Source organism: Manis pentadactyla, chromosome 9 (assembly GCF_030020395.1).
Source record: "Manis pentadactyla isolate mManPen7 chromosome 9, mManPen7.hap1, whole genome shotgun sequence".
Classification (NCBI taxonomy): domain Eukaryota; kingdom Metazoa; phylum Chordata; class Mammalia; order Pholidota; family Manidae; genus Manis; species Manis pentadactyla.
Window position 1 is genome coordinate 75,209,964 of NC_080027.1, and position 13,206 is coordinate 75,223,169.

At 33.9% G+C, this 13,206-nt stretch overlaps 1 protein-coding gene across 1 annotated transcript in view; it reads left to right on the plus strand.

Annotated features, from left to right (window-relative positions):
* The window catches only part of PDHX (pyruvate dehydrogenase complex component X), a 99,243-nt gene extending 86,269 nt beyond the window's left edge, over nucleotides 1-12,974 (plus strand). Inside the window, exons 9-11 of the mRNA XM_036891647.2 lie at nucleotides 2,463-2,621; nucleotides 6,780-6,844; nucleotides 9,453-12,974. Of these exons, the coding sequence (XP_036747542.2) occupies nucleotides 2,463-2,621; nucleotides 6,780-6,844; nucleotides 9,453-9,711 (483 nt within the window). The 3' untranslated portion in view covers nucleotides 9,712-12,974. The remainder of the gene's footprint in view (nucleotides 1-2,462; nucleotides 2,622-6,779; nucleotides 6,845-9,452) is intronic.
* Nucleotides 12,975-13,206: the final 232 nt, after the last annotated feature.

Sequence of the window (13,206 nt, forward strand, 5' to 3'; positions counted from 1 at the left end):
AGTAGACACCTGGGAGAAGGGTGCTCCACGTAGAGGAAGCAGCAGTCACGACGACTGCGGAGGGGATGGTGTTCTAAAACCTGGCACGGAGGACAAGTTTGTCTAGAGTGGAGAGGGTGGGAGGTGAGATTAAAAAGAAAAGAAGAGGAAGGAGTTGAAGGGACTAAGAAGTACATGAGGCTTTGGTGGCCATGGTAAGGACTAGGGATTTTATTATGAATGAGAAAGTAACTTTTGGAGGTTTTGAACAAAGGACTAACATGATGTGACTTAAACTGTAAGAAGAAAAGGGAGAGACCGCTCTGGTGGTTGTGTGGAATGCAGCCAGGAGAGGGGCAAGGGTGAAACATGAACTCCCCTGGAGGCTGTAGAAGATGACAGTGGTGTGGGCTGAGGTAGCAGCAGTGAAGCAGGGGTGATGTGGAGATTTTTGGTTACATTTCCAAAGTAGAGCCAATAAGATTTGCTAATGAATCAGATATGTATGGTATGTGAGAGAAAGAAGGGTGAGGATTTTAGCCCAAGCAATGGTAGGAATAGAGTTTTCCTTGTACAAAGATTGAGAAAATGGAAAAGGAGCAGATTTGAGGTGGAGAATCTAGAGTTTGGCTTTTGGAAATACTAAGTTTGAGAAGCTTAATGGTGTCCCGGTGGATATGGCAGGAAGGCAGGTGAACAGTAAGAGATGTCTGGCTAGGGATGTAAATCTAAAACTCAGGCTTCCTGACTTCTGCTCATCACCATTTTCTGTCATGCTGTCTTTCTATAACTAGTAGAAATGTACTTTTTCTATAAAAGTACATTAATAAGTAATTTATTTTTATCTCTTGAATAATACAACAATAGAGAGTTTTAAAGGCATGCCTTTTTAGCTATTTGTATCTGAATGTTTGTGTAACTTTTATTTTTTGACCAAATAATTTGTGTCTTGGCATTTTATAGAATTCACCAGTAAAAGTACCTGAACCTAGTTCGGTTTTGAAGAGGGAGCACTGGCAACTTTCTTATTTTCCCTCATAATTACTGAGCTGTTCAATTTTTAGCTTGTTCTTGAATTAATTTTAGAAACATGTATTCCCAGAGACTCATTTATTCCCTCTGGATCCCCAAATTTACTAGCCTAGAGTCACTTAAATTTGCTTTTTATAATTTTTTAAATGTTCTCAATACCTGGAGTTACTCTAAGCAATCGCACTTTTATTTTTGCATATTTGCATTCTCATTCCTTTTACACTGTTTCATTATGTATCACTTCCTTCATTTCCTTCGGTTTGTTTTGGTTAGGAATACTCTGTTAGGAAACTTGAATGTGTAATTCATTATAATTATATTTTATTAATAAGAAGGTTTAAGATGATGACTTTTCCTTTGAATACAGCGTAGGCTATATCCCATAGGCTTTTGGTTGCATCGCTTTCTAATTACATTCATTTGCCAGATATTCTTTATAGGTGAGGGTTTTTTCCCCCTCTTTTATTTTTAGTGTTGTCTGTGAAGAATTTAAAATCTTCTGGGGGTTGGGACTTTGAATTGTTGATTGAATGTTTTTGTTGTATGAGTGAGCTGAGCCTTGAAAGACAGGAGAAGTAAAGAGCAATTGGAAAGTGATGAAGTGGAAATAAGCGTAGCTGACGGTGAGAGGCCTGAGTAAAGTGGAAAATTCACCTTAGTGGAGTGGTCAGAGGCAGATCAGATAGGACGGTGGAATCAGAGTGTGGACTGCCGTACTGGAATAACATGCTGGGAGGCTTGGATCTGACTCCACAAAAAACAAAGGAATTTTGAGAAGACAAGTTGTTTATTTCTACTTTCAGTAGCATTTTTTACCCTTTGACATATTTGGCAATATCATCAATACACATTGTTTCCAGGATTTAGTCATTTCATCTGGTTTTTTCATCCATGGTGTAGTTGTTTGTATGTTAAACATGTACATGCTCAGATGTAGTATATATCATGTTTATGAAGCCTAGGAAGTCACTCTTAAATAGGGAAATCATTTATTGAGGGCCTGACAACATCTCCCAGGGCTGCATCAAAAAGTCAGGCTTTGTTCATGCCTCAGGAATAATGTGGTTAAATGTCATTACCCCTTCCCCCCTCTCAAAGTCATGTTGGTCATCATATGAGGCAGGAGGTATGACAAACATTAAATACTTTCTAGCAATAATATTTAACAAAGGGAGCCTTTTTTAAACAATAATATAAAGAGATCAAAGCATGTGCATCATCAGGATTTCCTCAGGCTTGCTTCAGAAAGGGTGTTAGGTTTATTTTTCCCAAGCATATAAGATATTTAACATAGAGATCCAAACTGTTATTTCAAATCGAATTTTTATTTATTTATTTCTGTCTAGCTATATTCACTTTCAAAAACACATAATAATGTTAGTTATTTTTCTGTAACCACTTTGGTCTGAAACTGCTTCTTTAGTAACATGTTGTTTCTATTTCTTTCCTAGCAAATGCCAAATGTTAATGTAAGCTGGGATGGAGACGGCCCCAAACAACTGCCATTTATTGATATTTCAGTGGCTGTGGCAACAGATAAAGGTTTAATTACACCAATCATAAAAGATGCTGCTGCTAAGGGTATACAGGAAATTGCTAACTCTGTAAAGGTATGTCTTAAGAAATACTGAGCTTTCAAAATAAGAATTTACTTCCTGGAAAAGTCTTGACATGATCTGGTCACACTGTGGTATATAATATACACACATGTACAAACGCTTTGTTTTTGTTTTTGTTTCTGTTTTGTATTTCTAAGTGATTGTCGATTGTATATGTAGGATTTTAGGTTTTTATTCAGGTATAATCTATTTTAAAAACATTTAACTTTCCAAAATTCAAAAGTAACATACAGATAAATTAGGGCCGACTGTGTTCAAATTATATATTATTTCTGTATTATTTTCCAAAGTCTAGAATTCAGCTTGAAAGATGATGTTCTAGAGATTTGAAAGCTGAAAGTGTATTTCTATGAAAGTGGTGATGGATATTGACCTCACTGTTCACAGCGTTTTATTCTTAAAAGTTTATTCATTTACTTTCTAGAATTGAGACTATTAAAACTACTGAATATTTCAGAAGTAAAAGTACTTAATTTTTCCTGGGCTTCTTTAAGTGTTTGTAACTCGAATATAAAGGAATCTGATTTCCCCCCAAATAACACATTGAATGGGTAGAAACATGGGTGATGGGTCAGCTTTGACAGGCTCAGTAAGTTCCAAGGGTATTTTTTGGCAGAAGTGTCATAGGTCTTGAAGTGTTAGCATTGAAAATTTCAGCTTCATTTATATAAGTGATTTCTTATTAATTTACCAAGGAACAGTTGTATGTGTAGTGGTAGAACAAGTTATAAAGGGGATAAAAAAGTAGAAGGTAAGAATTCTTTGGGGAGTTGACAATATATAAATGTGTAGACCTACTTGCCCAAAATAAGTAAATGAAGCAAGTTAATAGTTTAAAAAGCATACCTTTGGAGTCTTAAACTTAGATATAATTCAAGATGACCTTAGTGGAATTGACATTTTTAGATCATTCTTCACTTCTCACTGAAATGATCTACAGAGGTGTTCTTATAAAACTGCAGCTGTTTCATGGGAAAGGCGGTATATACAGAGAAGACAAGTAATGATTCTATAGCATCTTACTATGCTGATGGACAGTGACTGTAATGGGGTATGTGGCGGGGACTTGATAATGGGGGGAGTCTAGTAACCATAATGTTCAAGTAATTGTGCTTAATGATATCAAAATAAAAAAACTTTAAGAAAATGCAGCTGTTTGTCTTAATTGACTGGTGGTATTAATCTGGCCAATTCAAAAGTCAAAGTAATATATGTTGGCTTAATCAGTGGTTTTCAGCAGCAATGAGAATACATGTATTTTAGTGTTTCTGTGAAACTTAGATGAGATTGAACTGAACTGTAGAGTTAGAATTTCCTTCTCTTTATACATAGTAAATTTTTTAAATTAACTATAATAGGAAGGTTTCTTTGATTCCCACCAATTTACCATTAATACTACTATATAATACATGGTTCTTCAAGTGGCTAGATTAGCGTTCTCTATTCCTTGCATCCTGAAAAAAGCTCAGTTGAGGTGGTAAGGAAGCAGTGTCAGCAGCCTCTCAGCAATGGGGAGGGCAGGCCTAGCCCTTGGCATATTCTGAGGCCTCTGGTCATCCTTGAGCATTGTCCGTAAGCTTGAAGCTGTGCTCTGACTACTCCTGTGTGCTTCTCATTCTGTTTACTTCTCTCACCCACCCTGCTGTCTGTGATCAACACCCCATTCTCTCTCATTCTTAGGATATTCCAGGTCCTAGCCTAAGCACTTCATTTAATCCTATTAGCCTAGTATTATAGTTGGAACCTTAGCTTCCCCATTTTGAAATTGAAGGAACCAGTGTGTTACTACTTGAAGAAGTTTCATCTAGAGAGCAATGGAAGTGATCATTTTATTTAAACTCAGGCACTTCTCAGTTCAAATGCCACTTTCTTAGCTTGGCTTCCATAGCTAAAGTAACTTCCTGACATTACCCTGTTTCATTGTTTTCATGTTGTTTATCAGGCTTTGAAATTAATTTTTTGTCTTTTTATGTTCCCTGCTGTCTGATGTTGACTGTCACGTTCATTGTTACCCATCCTGTTCTACAAGGGTGCTTGGAAGATAGTAGATGCTCAGGGAATTTATTTATTTTTTTGTAGTTTTCAATAAAAACTCTTTAATGGAAATTAATTTTTCAGAGAGTTTGTGGGTTCCTGGAAGTCTGTCTGTGGACCCCAGGTTAAGAACACCTGCACTTAAGTGTTTACTTTTTGAACTTCCAGCGATCTCAGGAATGTTAATGTGTGATGCTAAAGGCATGCCTCAGCTGTGTTCATGTTTGCATTCCCTAATTGAAGTAATAAGTAATGAGCCTTTTTCCATCCTAATTGTAACACTTAAAAGGCAGAGGCAGTTTACTTTGATTTACCCAGTAAATTTTTTGAATGAATTAGTAAGAATGTTTTATATTTTAGAAATATTTGCTAGGTATCTTGTCTTATATATCCTTACAGCTGGGTGCTTTGATTTTAAGTTCCCATTGTCAGGAAATCCCGGTGAGAATTAGGATTTTCAGAACCAGTGATCCTTAAAATTGTTCTTATGCCACACTTTCAGAGTTCATTGATAGAAATATACTGCTGATATGTTTAGGGTCTACAGAGTTTTTTTTTCAAGTGTATTATGTGTACTTGCAATTTACTTTTTAAATGAAAATAGTTTTTATTCACTTTAGCCTGGTAACTCATCAGGCTATGTTGATATCATGTGCCTTTAAAAAAACATGCCATTCAAAGTTCGTATGGTATGTGCCTGTTCAAATCATGTGAACGGTTACATTGCTTAAGGCAGGAAAAATACTTTTGTAGATTGTTCCCTCTACTTCTGATTAGTCCAAGGGCTATGCAGGTCTTAAGTTCATCTTTTTCATTTTACATTTTGGAGCCAAAGAGTTTTATAAGAAACTGAATCTAACTAGTGTAAATATGTAATTGCTTCAGTTGGCAGTCAGTCACTGTGATATACTGAGATCTTCAGATTTTTAAAGAATGTTTTATTTTTCAGAAGTTAAATTATTTATGGTTTAAGATTAAATAGTTATCAATGATGATTATAATTGTACCTATGTTAGCTATATTAAATACAGAAAAATAGTAAGCCCTAGATTTATTTCATCTACCCAAATGAAAACAGCTTCATTTTGCTCTTCTCCTTACCTCGTAAGTTAATTATTAATTTTTCATATGTAGTGACTCAACCTGTTTATTTTTTAAGCATTTTGAAAAATAAAAATCAGTGTAAATGTGGTTAATTGTAAGTGCAAGTAAAGGAAAATTCAATTACAGTTATTAATGTCACTTTCAGAGTGTCATCTCTTTCCTTCTATAAGTTCTTAGAAATCATTTTTATCAATAGTGATAGGAAATTACTATATTCTTAGATTCCTTGTTACAACATGAATTAGACTAGCTCATTCAGGAAATGCTTCAACTGTAGACCAAGAGCCAAAAATACATGCATGTTATAGGGCTATGCAATTCCACTTCTGATAATTTATATTAAATAAATTCAAAAGAAACCAATGAACCAAGTTAGAACACTGGGGAAATGTCTGAATTGTGGCAGATACAGTCTTTAGAATGTCAAGCAGACATTTAAAACTCATTTATAGAGACTACAACATAGTGCTTGTAATACTGAAAAGTGAGATATAAATTCTTTTTTAATAACTTAAGTTTTATATATGTGTGTGTGTGTATGTGATGGGTAAAAAAAGCAATCAGTGAAAAGTGGTAATGTTGCTTGTGGGATTGTTACCATTAGATGATTTATTTAAAAGCTACTAAATTGATGAGAATGGCTTCTTCTATTATTTTGTCTTACAAGAAGAAATTTTATAGGCAAAATAGAAAATTGCATTGTATATATAGAAAACACTGAAACATTCTGCATAGCAATGGTGTACTGGGTAACTCCAATATTTGAAGAATTTTTAAAGGGAAGTGATTTTTCTACAGGTTTGATTCACATCTTTAGTTTTTTGGATTGTCTGTGCTATAACTTGTTCATTTTAAAAATTGTATTAGAAAATTATATGTGTGTGTGTGTGTGTGTGTGTGTGTGTGAGGTAAGAGTGTACCCTATACAAATATTTTAAGTGACAAAATCAACTTTGTAACTGTATTAACTGTATAGCACTGGTTGTCATATTCTACTTGTATTCTTCTCAGACTCTATCAAAGAAAGCAAGAGATGGAAAATTGTTACCTGAAGAATACCAAGGAGGATCTTTTAGGTAAATTTTAACTCTTTTTAATAATCAGTAGTGTCAAACAGATGTAAGACTTAGAAGTGCATGTGAACCTGTTTCATTTATTTCCAGGAACATATTTTTTAATTTAAGCTAAGTATCACATACTTTATTTCAACAACAGGAAATAATTGTTCAGACTAGTCAGTCTTTCATATCAAAACTAGAAGTAATTCATTAAGGTTAGCTGTTAACCCATTCAGATATTCAGAGTGACATTCAGATTCTGAAACTTTGTTGAGAAATATATAAATACAATAGATTATAAACCTCTTTTTTTTCTACTTGGGATCCCTTTTATGTTAAGGTACTTTGAGGAAAGCTATTAACACTTAGACCCTTCAGTTACTATCAGCTCTATTTTTAAGCTTAGCTTTCATACAGTAAAATAAGAGTGTAGCTTGAATGTTTTATGAAGTGAAGAAACCTGTGTAATCAACCACAGCAAGATACAGAACATTACTAGCATCCCAGAAGCCTTCCTTTACCCTTCCTAATCATCTCCTCCCTTAAAAGTAACCTCTGTTATGAAAATTATCCCCATAGATTTACTTTGCTAGCTTAGTTCTTTATATAAATACATATTCTTTAGTGTCTGACTTTTTTCACTCAACATTAATGTCTTTGAGATTAACCATGTTACTATGTGAAGGAGTCATTTATTTGTGGTTATTACGGTATATGAAGTTCTATAGTATAATATATAAATATGCCAGTATCCATTTTCTGTTCCTGGGCATTTGTGCTATTTACAGTTTGGTGCTATTATAAGTAATGGTACTATGAACATTCTTACTAGTATCTTATGGTTAATATATGTACGTACATTTTTGTTGTATAGACCTGAAAGTAGAGTTGCTAGATTAAGACCTTCAATAGATACTGCCAAACAATTTTCCAAAACAGTTTCATAAATTTATACTTCTAGTAACAGTGTATGAGAATTCCAATTGCTCCGTATTCTAATGCTTAGTAATATTGAGTCTTAAATTTTAATGTTCTCGGGGTGTGTAGTGATAATGTAAATGAAAATGTAAATCAGTGATGTTGAATACTGTTTTCATTTGTCTATCAGCCATTTGGTTATCTGGTAACTCACTGATAAAGTAACTGTTGAAGTCGTGTATCCATTATTAAAAGTGATTTGTAGGAGTTCTTATTTCCCGATACACAGAACTTTATAGGATATATATTATTTCAGATTTACTTCCCTGTCTGTGCCTTGCCTTTAGAAGTTTCTTGACGGCATTTTTTAATGAATATAAGTTCTGAATTTTAATGAAGTCCAGTATTTTTTCTTTAGTGTTGGCATTATTTATCAGTATTTTTCTTTAGAATTGGCACTGTTTATTTTATGTTAGGAATGATTGTATATCCCAAAGTCATGAAGTTACTTTTCTGTGTTATTTTCTTTAAGATTTATTACTTTTTACTTACAGATGACAGTATTTCTGAAATTGGATTTTATGTATGTTGTGAACATGAAGGTCAAGATTCTCTGTTTTTCCCTTTTGGGTTTTAAATTGACGTAGCACCACTTGGTGAAAAGCTTACTCCTCCTCCAGAGCATTGAGAAAGTGACCGTGTGTGTGTATTTGCACTGTCTGTGCTCCCTCTTTTCAGTTGACCTGTTTGACCATCCTTTGCTCAGTACCACCAACCTGTAACTTTTTATATCTTATCAGAAGTCTTCTAATTTTGCCAAATGGTAAAGTACCTGTTGAAGTCTTGTGTCCATTACTAAAAGTGATTTGTAGGAGTTCTTATTTCTTGATACACAGACCTTTATAGGATATGCGATATTTCAGATACATTTTTCCCCATCTGTGCCTTGCCTCAAGTTGACCCTCAAGATTGTCTTTCTTGGCTCTTAGTATTTCCAAATAAATTTTAGAATCAACTTGGTCATATTTCACGTGCACACACATACATACAAACCTTGCTGGGATTTTGATCAGTTTGAGGAGAATTGACATCTTTATAGCATTGAGCCTTCCAGTCATTGAACATGGTATAAACCATTGTTTATTTAATTCTTTGATTGCTTTCAGTTATGTTTATAATTTTCTGTGGAAGTCATATATTTTTCATTAGATTTGTTCCTTGATTTTTTGAGGGTATTATTATAAGTGGTATTGTTTTAAAACTTTATTTTCTAATTGTAGCAACTTATATATAGATATAAGTGAATTTTTATATTGACCTTTTTTTATCTAGTGACTTAGCTAAATTCACTTAATCTTGCCAGTTTATCTGTAGAGTCTTAGATTTTCTGTGTATGCAATCAGTTCACCTGGGAATAATGACAGTTTTATTTCTTTTTTCCAGTCCTTGTACCTTGTATTTCTTTTTCTTTCTTTATCACACTGCCTAGGACTTCCAGGTCAACCCTGAATAGTTGTTTATATTAGATATAATATTTGTATGTGTGTCGGTATTTTTTGGTACTATTGTAAATGTCTTTGGTCTTTGAATAACTTGGTGTAAGATTCTGTAGCACAGTTTTTTTTTAGTAAAGTAAGAGTGTGTGCTCCAGGGAAAGAGTTCTTTGACTGAGGACATGCCACCTTTAGAGCTTTTTGTTTTCTCCTAGTATTTCCAATTTGGGGATGTTTGGCATCGATGAATTTACTGCAGTGATCAACCCTCCTCAGGCCTGCATTTTGGCTGTTGGGAGATCCCGGCCTGTGCTGAAGCTCACCCAGGATGAAGAGGGGAATGCCAGACTGCAGCAGTGCCAGCTCTTAACAGTCACCATGTCAAGTGACAGCCGAGTGGTAGATGATGCACTAGCTACCAGGTTTCTTGAAAGTTTTAAAGCAAACCTGGAGAATCCCATCCGACTTGCCTAATCCTCAGAATTAAGAAGTTGGTCTTTGGCATAGTTAACTGTAGAGTTGTTACCAGAAATGTATATTATAGGAAAACAATTAGGTATGTAAGTGTTTATTTATTTAAGGTAAATGAGTTTGACCCTAGTTGTCATCATTTTCAATTTGGGTTTAATGTTACGGAGATAAATAATAACAAACTGTAACTAATGAAAGAGAATATTTGGTTACACTCATTTTTAACCTCTGGTGCTGTCAAAGGAGTGTTAAATTAGCTGTAAATTAAATTATGTTTGTCTTATTTGAGCATTTTAGAATATTTCAGAATGTATGATAAATTGTAAGATCAAAAATTGTTAGAGCTCTTCTTTGTATTGAAATTAGAAATGATCTTCAAAGGTAAGCCCATTAATTTAGCAGTGGGACCTCACTTTTACAAGCACTGCTCTACATAAACTTGAATATTTAATATGTACAGATGTTTATTCTGGATAATGGTAAATAAATAAGGATCTCATTGTATTAGGGGTTGTGGCAACATTATTGAATTTTTTATGTATATAAAGCCATGTGTTTTAGAGTGGTTTCTATTAGTCTTATCTTTCACCTCTATGACACTGTGAACTTCTGAAGAATAAAATAATCAGAAATGAGAGAGAGAGACCAAAATATTTGTTTATTTCAATAATAAACTATAGTTAAAATATCTCAGCCTTCAGAGATAAACTCACCTTCATACTGAGTTGGAATATATTAAAATAAATTATGCTATTTCCTACTAAACATTTGAAGTTAGTGTTAATTTAAACACACAATGTTTCTTAGTGCACTTTAAAATCAAGTTTGTATCGCGCAATAAAATGTGAGAAAATAGAAACATATTTGTTGTATTTTAGTTAGCACATAGAAGTTTAGTAAAACCTTGAAGTAAATTAATAATTTCCCTTGAACAGTTTAAGAGGGACTTTGCAGGAGGAAAGATGGAATTTAAAATTAATATGACATTAGAAAAATAACATGTGGAATATAAAACTTTGGGAAGAGATTAGAAGACAAGGCTTATGAATGAAGCAAGTGAGAACTGTCCTTTATTCTATTGATAGTATAAAATTTTCACTATTGTAATGATTGTAAGAGCTTATTTCCCTCTTCTAACAACTTTCATACAACTGGCAAGGCAACAGTACTGAAACTGGGTGGTAATTTAATTAACCTGACAGCAAGACTCATGTTCACATCTGCTGACATAAATTACCCGAAGAAAGACCCTGTGATACCAGTTGTACAGTATGACATGACAAACTGCTTATATTCCAACAAAAGAGCTTTCTAAAATAATTAAAGCCCCAGCATATCAGTTGTTAAGAAAATGCTTAATCCAATTACTTAGTGTTAACAAGTCGTTATTTAAAGATAGTCTTCAAAACTTTTATGGTGAATATTGTGATGTTATTTCCAAAATGACTTTTATGCTACATTATTTCCAGTAGGTTTTAACTGAAATTTTTTTTTTCCTAATTTTATGTGTGAGGAATAGAGAGCATAAGACAGCTGTAAATAAGCCTCAGCTTGGAGTTCCGTTTTCCATGGACTGATGTACATAAACCATAGTGCCTCTGTTTCCCTGTAGGTGAGATGGGCATTGATAACCCACCTAGCTTGCCCTACGGAGTTACGAACTACACAGGAGAAACACTATATAAATGTAAGACATTTTAATTCTTCATGGACATCACAACCAGGCTTTTCATTTAATCAGTTGCTTCTCATGGTTTGACTTCTCATAAAATTGACTTCTCTCTCAGCTGTTGTTAAAAATGCTTGTTCATTCTGACTAAAAGTATCTTCTCTGCTATTTCTATACTGATCAGGTTTATGTAAGAAAATGGTCATTTGTAAAAATTCCATTGCCATGTGAGGTCAAAGAGTAACACTAATTTGAGAAGGGAGTATGGTAAACTTGGTTTGGGTCCTTACAGAGTACTAACTGTGTTGCATGAGCAGGCTTTCTTCCACATTATATTTAGTTATTTGTAGAATTGATAGGTATCACACAGAGATGATGTAAAAATGGAATTATATACTGGGTCATCTTTTTTCTCACTTAAACAGGGAAAATAACTAAAATATTGGGAATACTTATAAGGAAAAGGTAACATGCATTTCAATTAACACTTGAGTATGAAAAGTATCAGTGAATATTAAAATTTATAAGTCAACTGATCCTGTTTCTCCCTGGTTGCAATTTCCAGTTGACATTTACAGACACAGTTTGTTAACTTTTTTATGGCATCAGCATGCCTTTGGCTGGACTCCTTTGTTTGAAAAATTATTAATATATATAGGAAGGAAAAAGGAAAAGTTTTTGCCTTAGTGAAAACATGAGTTGATTGTATCTGCACTAAGTCAGGTGGCTTTAACGAAGGGAGGAAATGAAGACTGTTGTACCTGTTAGTTTGCTGTGGCATATTATGAATCTATTTACTGGGTGTGAAATGGAACTTTTTAGATGTTTTTTTTCCTTTTTGCATTTTGTATTTAACTTCACACTAAATTGTATAGGCCAACTATTTGGGCATTATGCTAAAAGTAAACCTGGTATCCTAACCTGTTATTGAAAGATAGGTGGTGCTATAAGTTAATATATTGTAGTTATAGTGTGTGAGAAAAATTAAATGACATTTAAATCTTAGTTTTCACAGAAAATTTGTCCTCATTACACATTGCATCGTGATGAACTGTGTCTCAAAGTGAAAGAACCAAGTGTGTTGCAAGTAAGAATTAACCATTAATTTTAAATATGACCTTGCTTGTTAATGGGAAACTTTGTTAATATTTGAAGAAGGAAGTAACGATGCAGAATTAGTTTGGCCAGAGGATGCAAGGTGGGTCAAAACAAGGAGAAGACAGCAGTTAGCAGGAACCATCTGGAAGCTTTTGCAGTAGTGAAAACATGAGTTAATTGTATCTGCACTAAGTCAGGTGGCTTTAACGAAGGGAGGAAATGAAGTCTATTGTACCTGTTAGTTTGCTGTGGCATATTATGAATCTATTCACTGGGTGTGTGCTTGTAGGTAATGCAACAATAATGATGTAACGCCAGTCAAAAACGCAATCCCCCATGGCCCACAGCAGTGTCCAAAAGGCAAAGTGTCTGATAAATTATGTACAGCAAATGGTATATTTCAGAAGACAAGTGAGAACTGTCCCTTATTCTATACTGGTTGTATAACCTTTTTATAAATGTAAAAAAAAATAGTCTTCCAATAAAAATTTTAAATAGTTTTGTGGATTTCTAAAATGTAATTTCTAGTGTCTCCATCGGTTTCAACAGACAGGACAGGTGCAGGGTTGGAGGAAAAGTATGATTTGTCTAGGCTTGTGGTATTTAAGACATCATTAATTGAAAATAATAAGGTAAAAAGATGTGTTTTGAAAAATGATTATTAACGTCTGTTAGTAGCAGTTTCTTATTCCTTTGATCAAATAAAGTACACTTTCACATTGTATCACTTA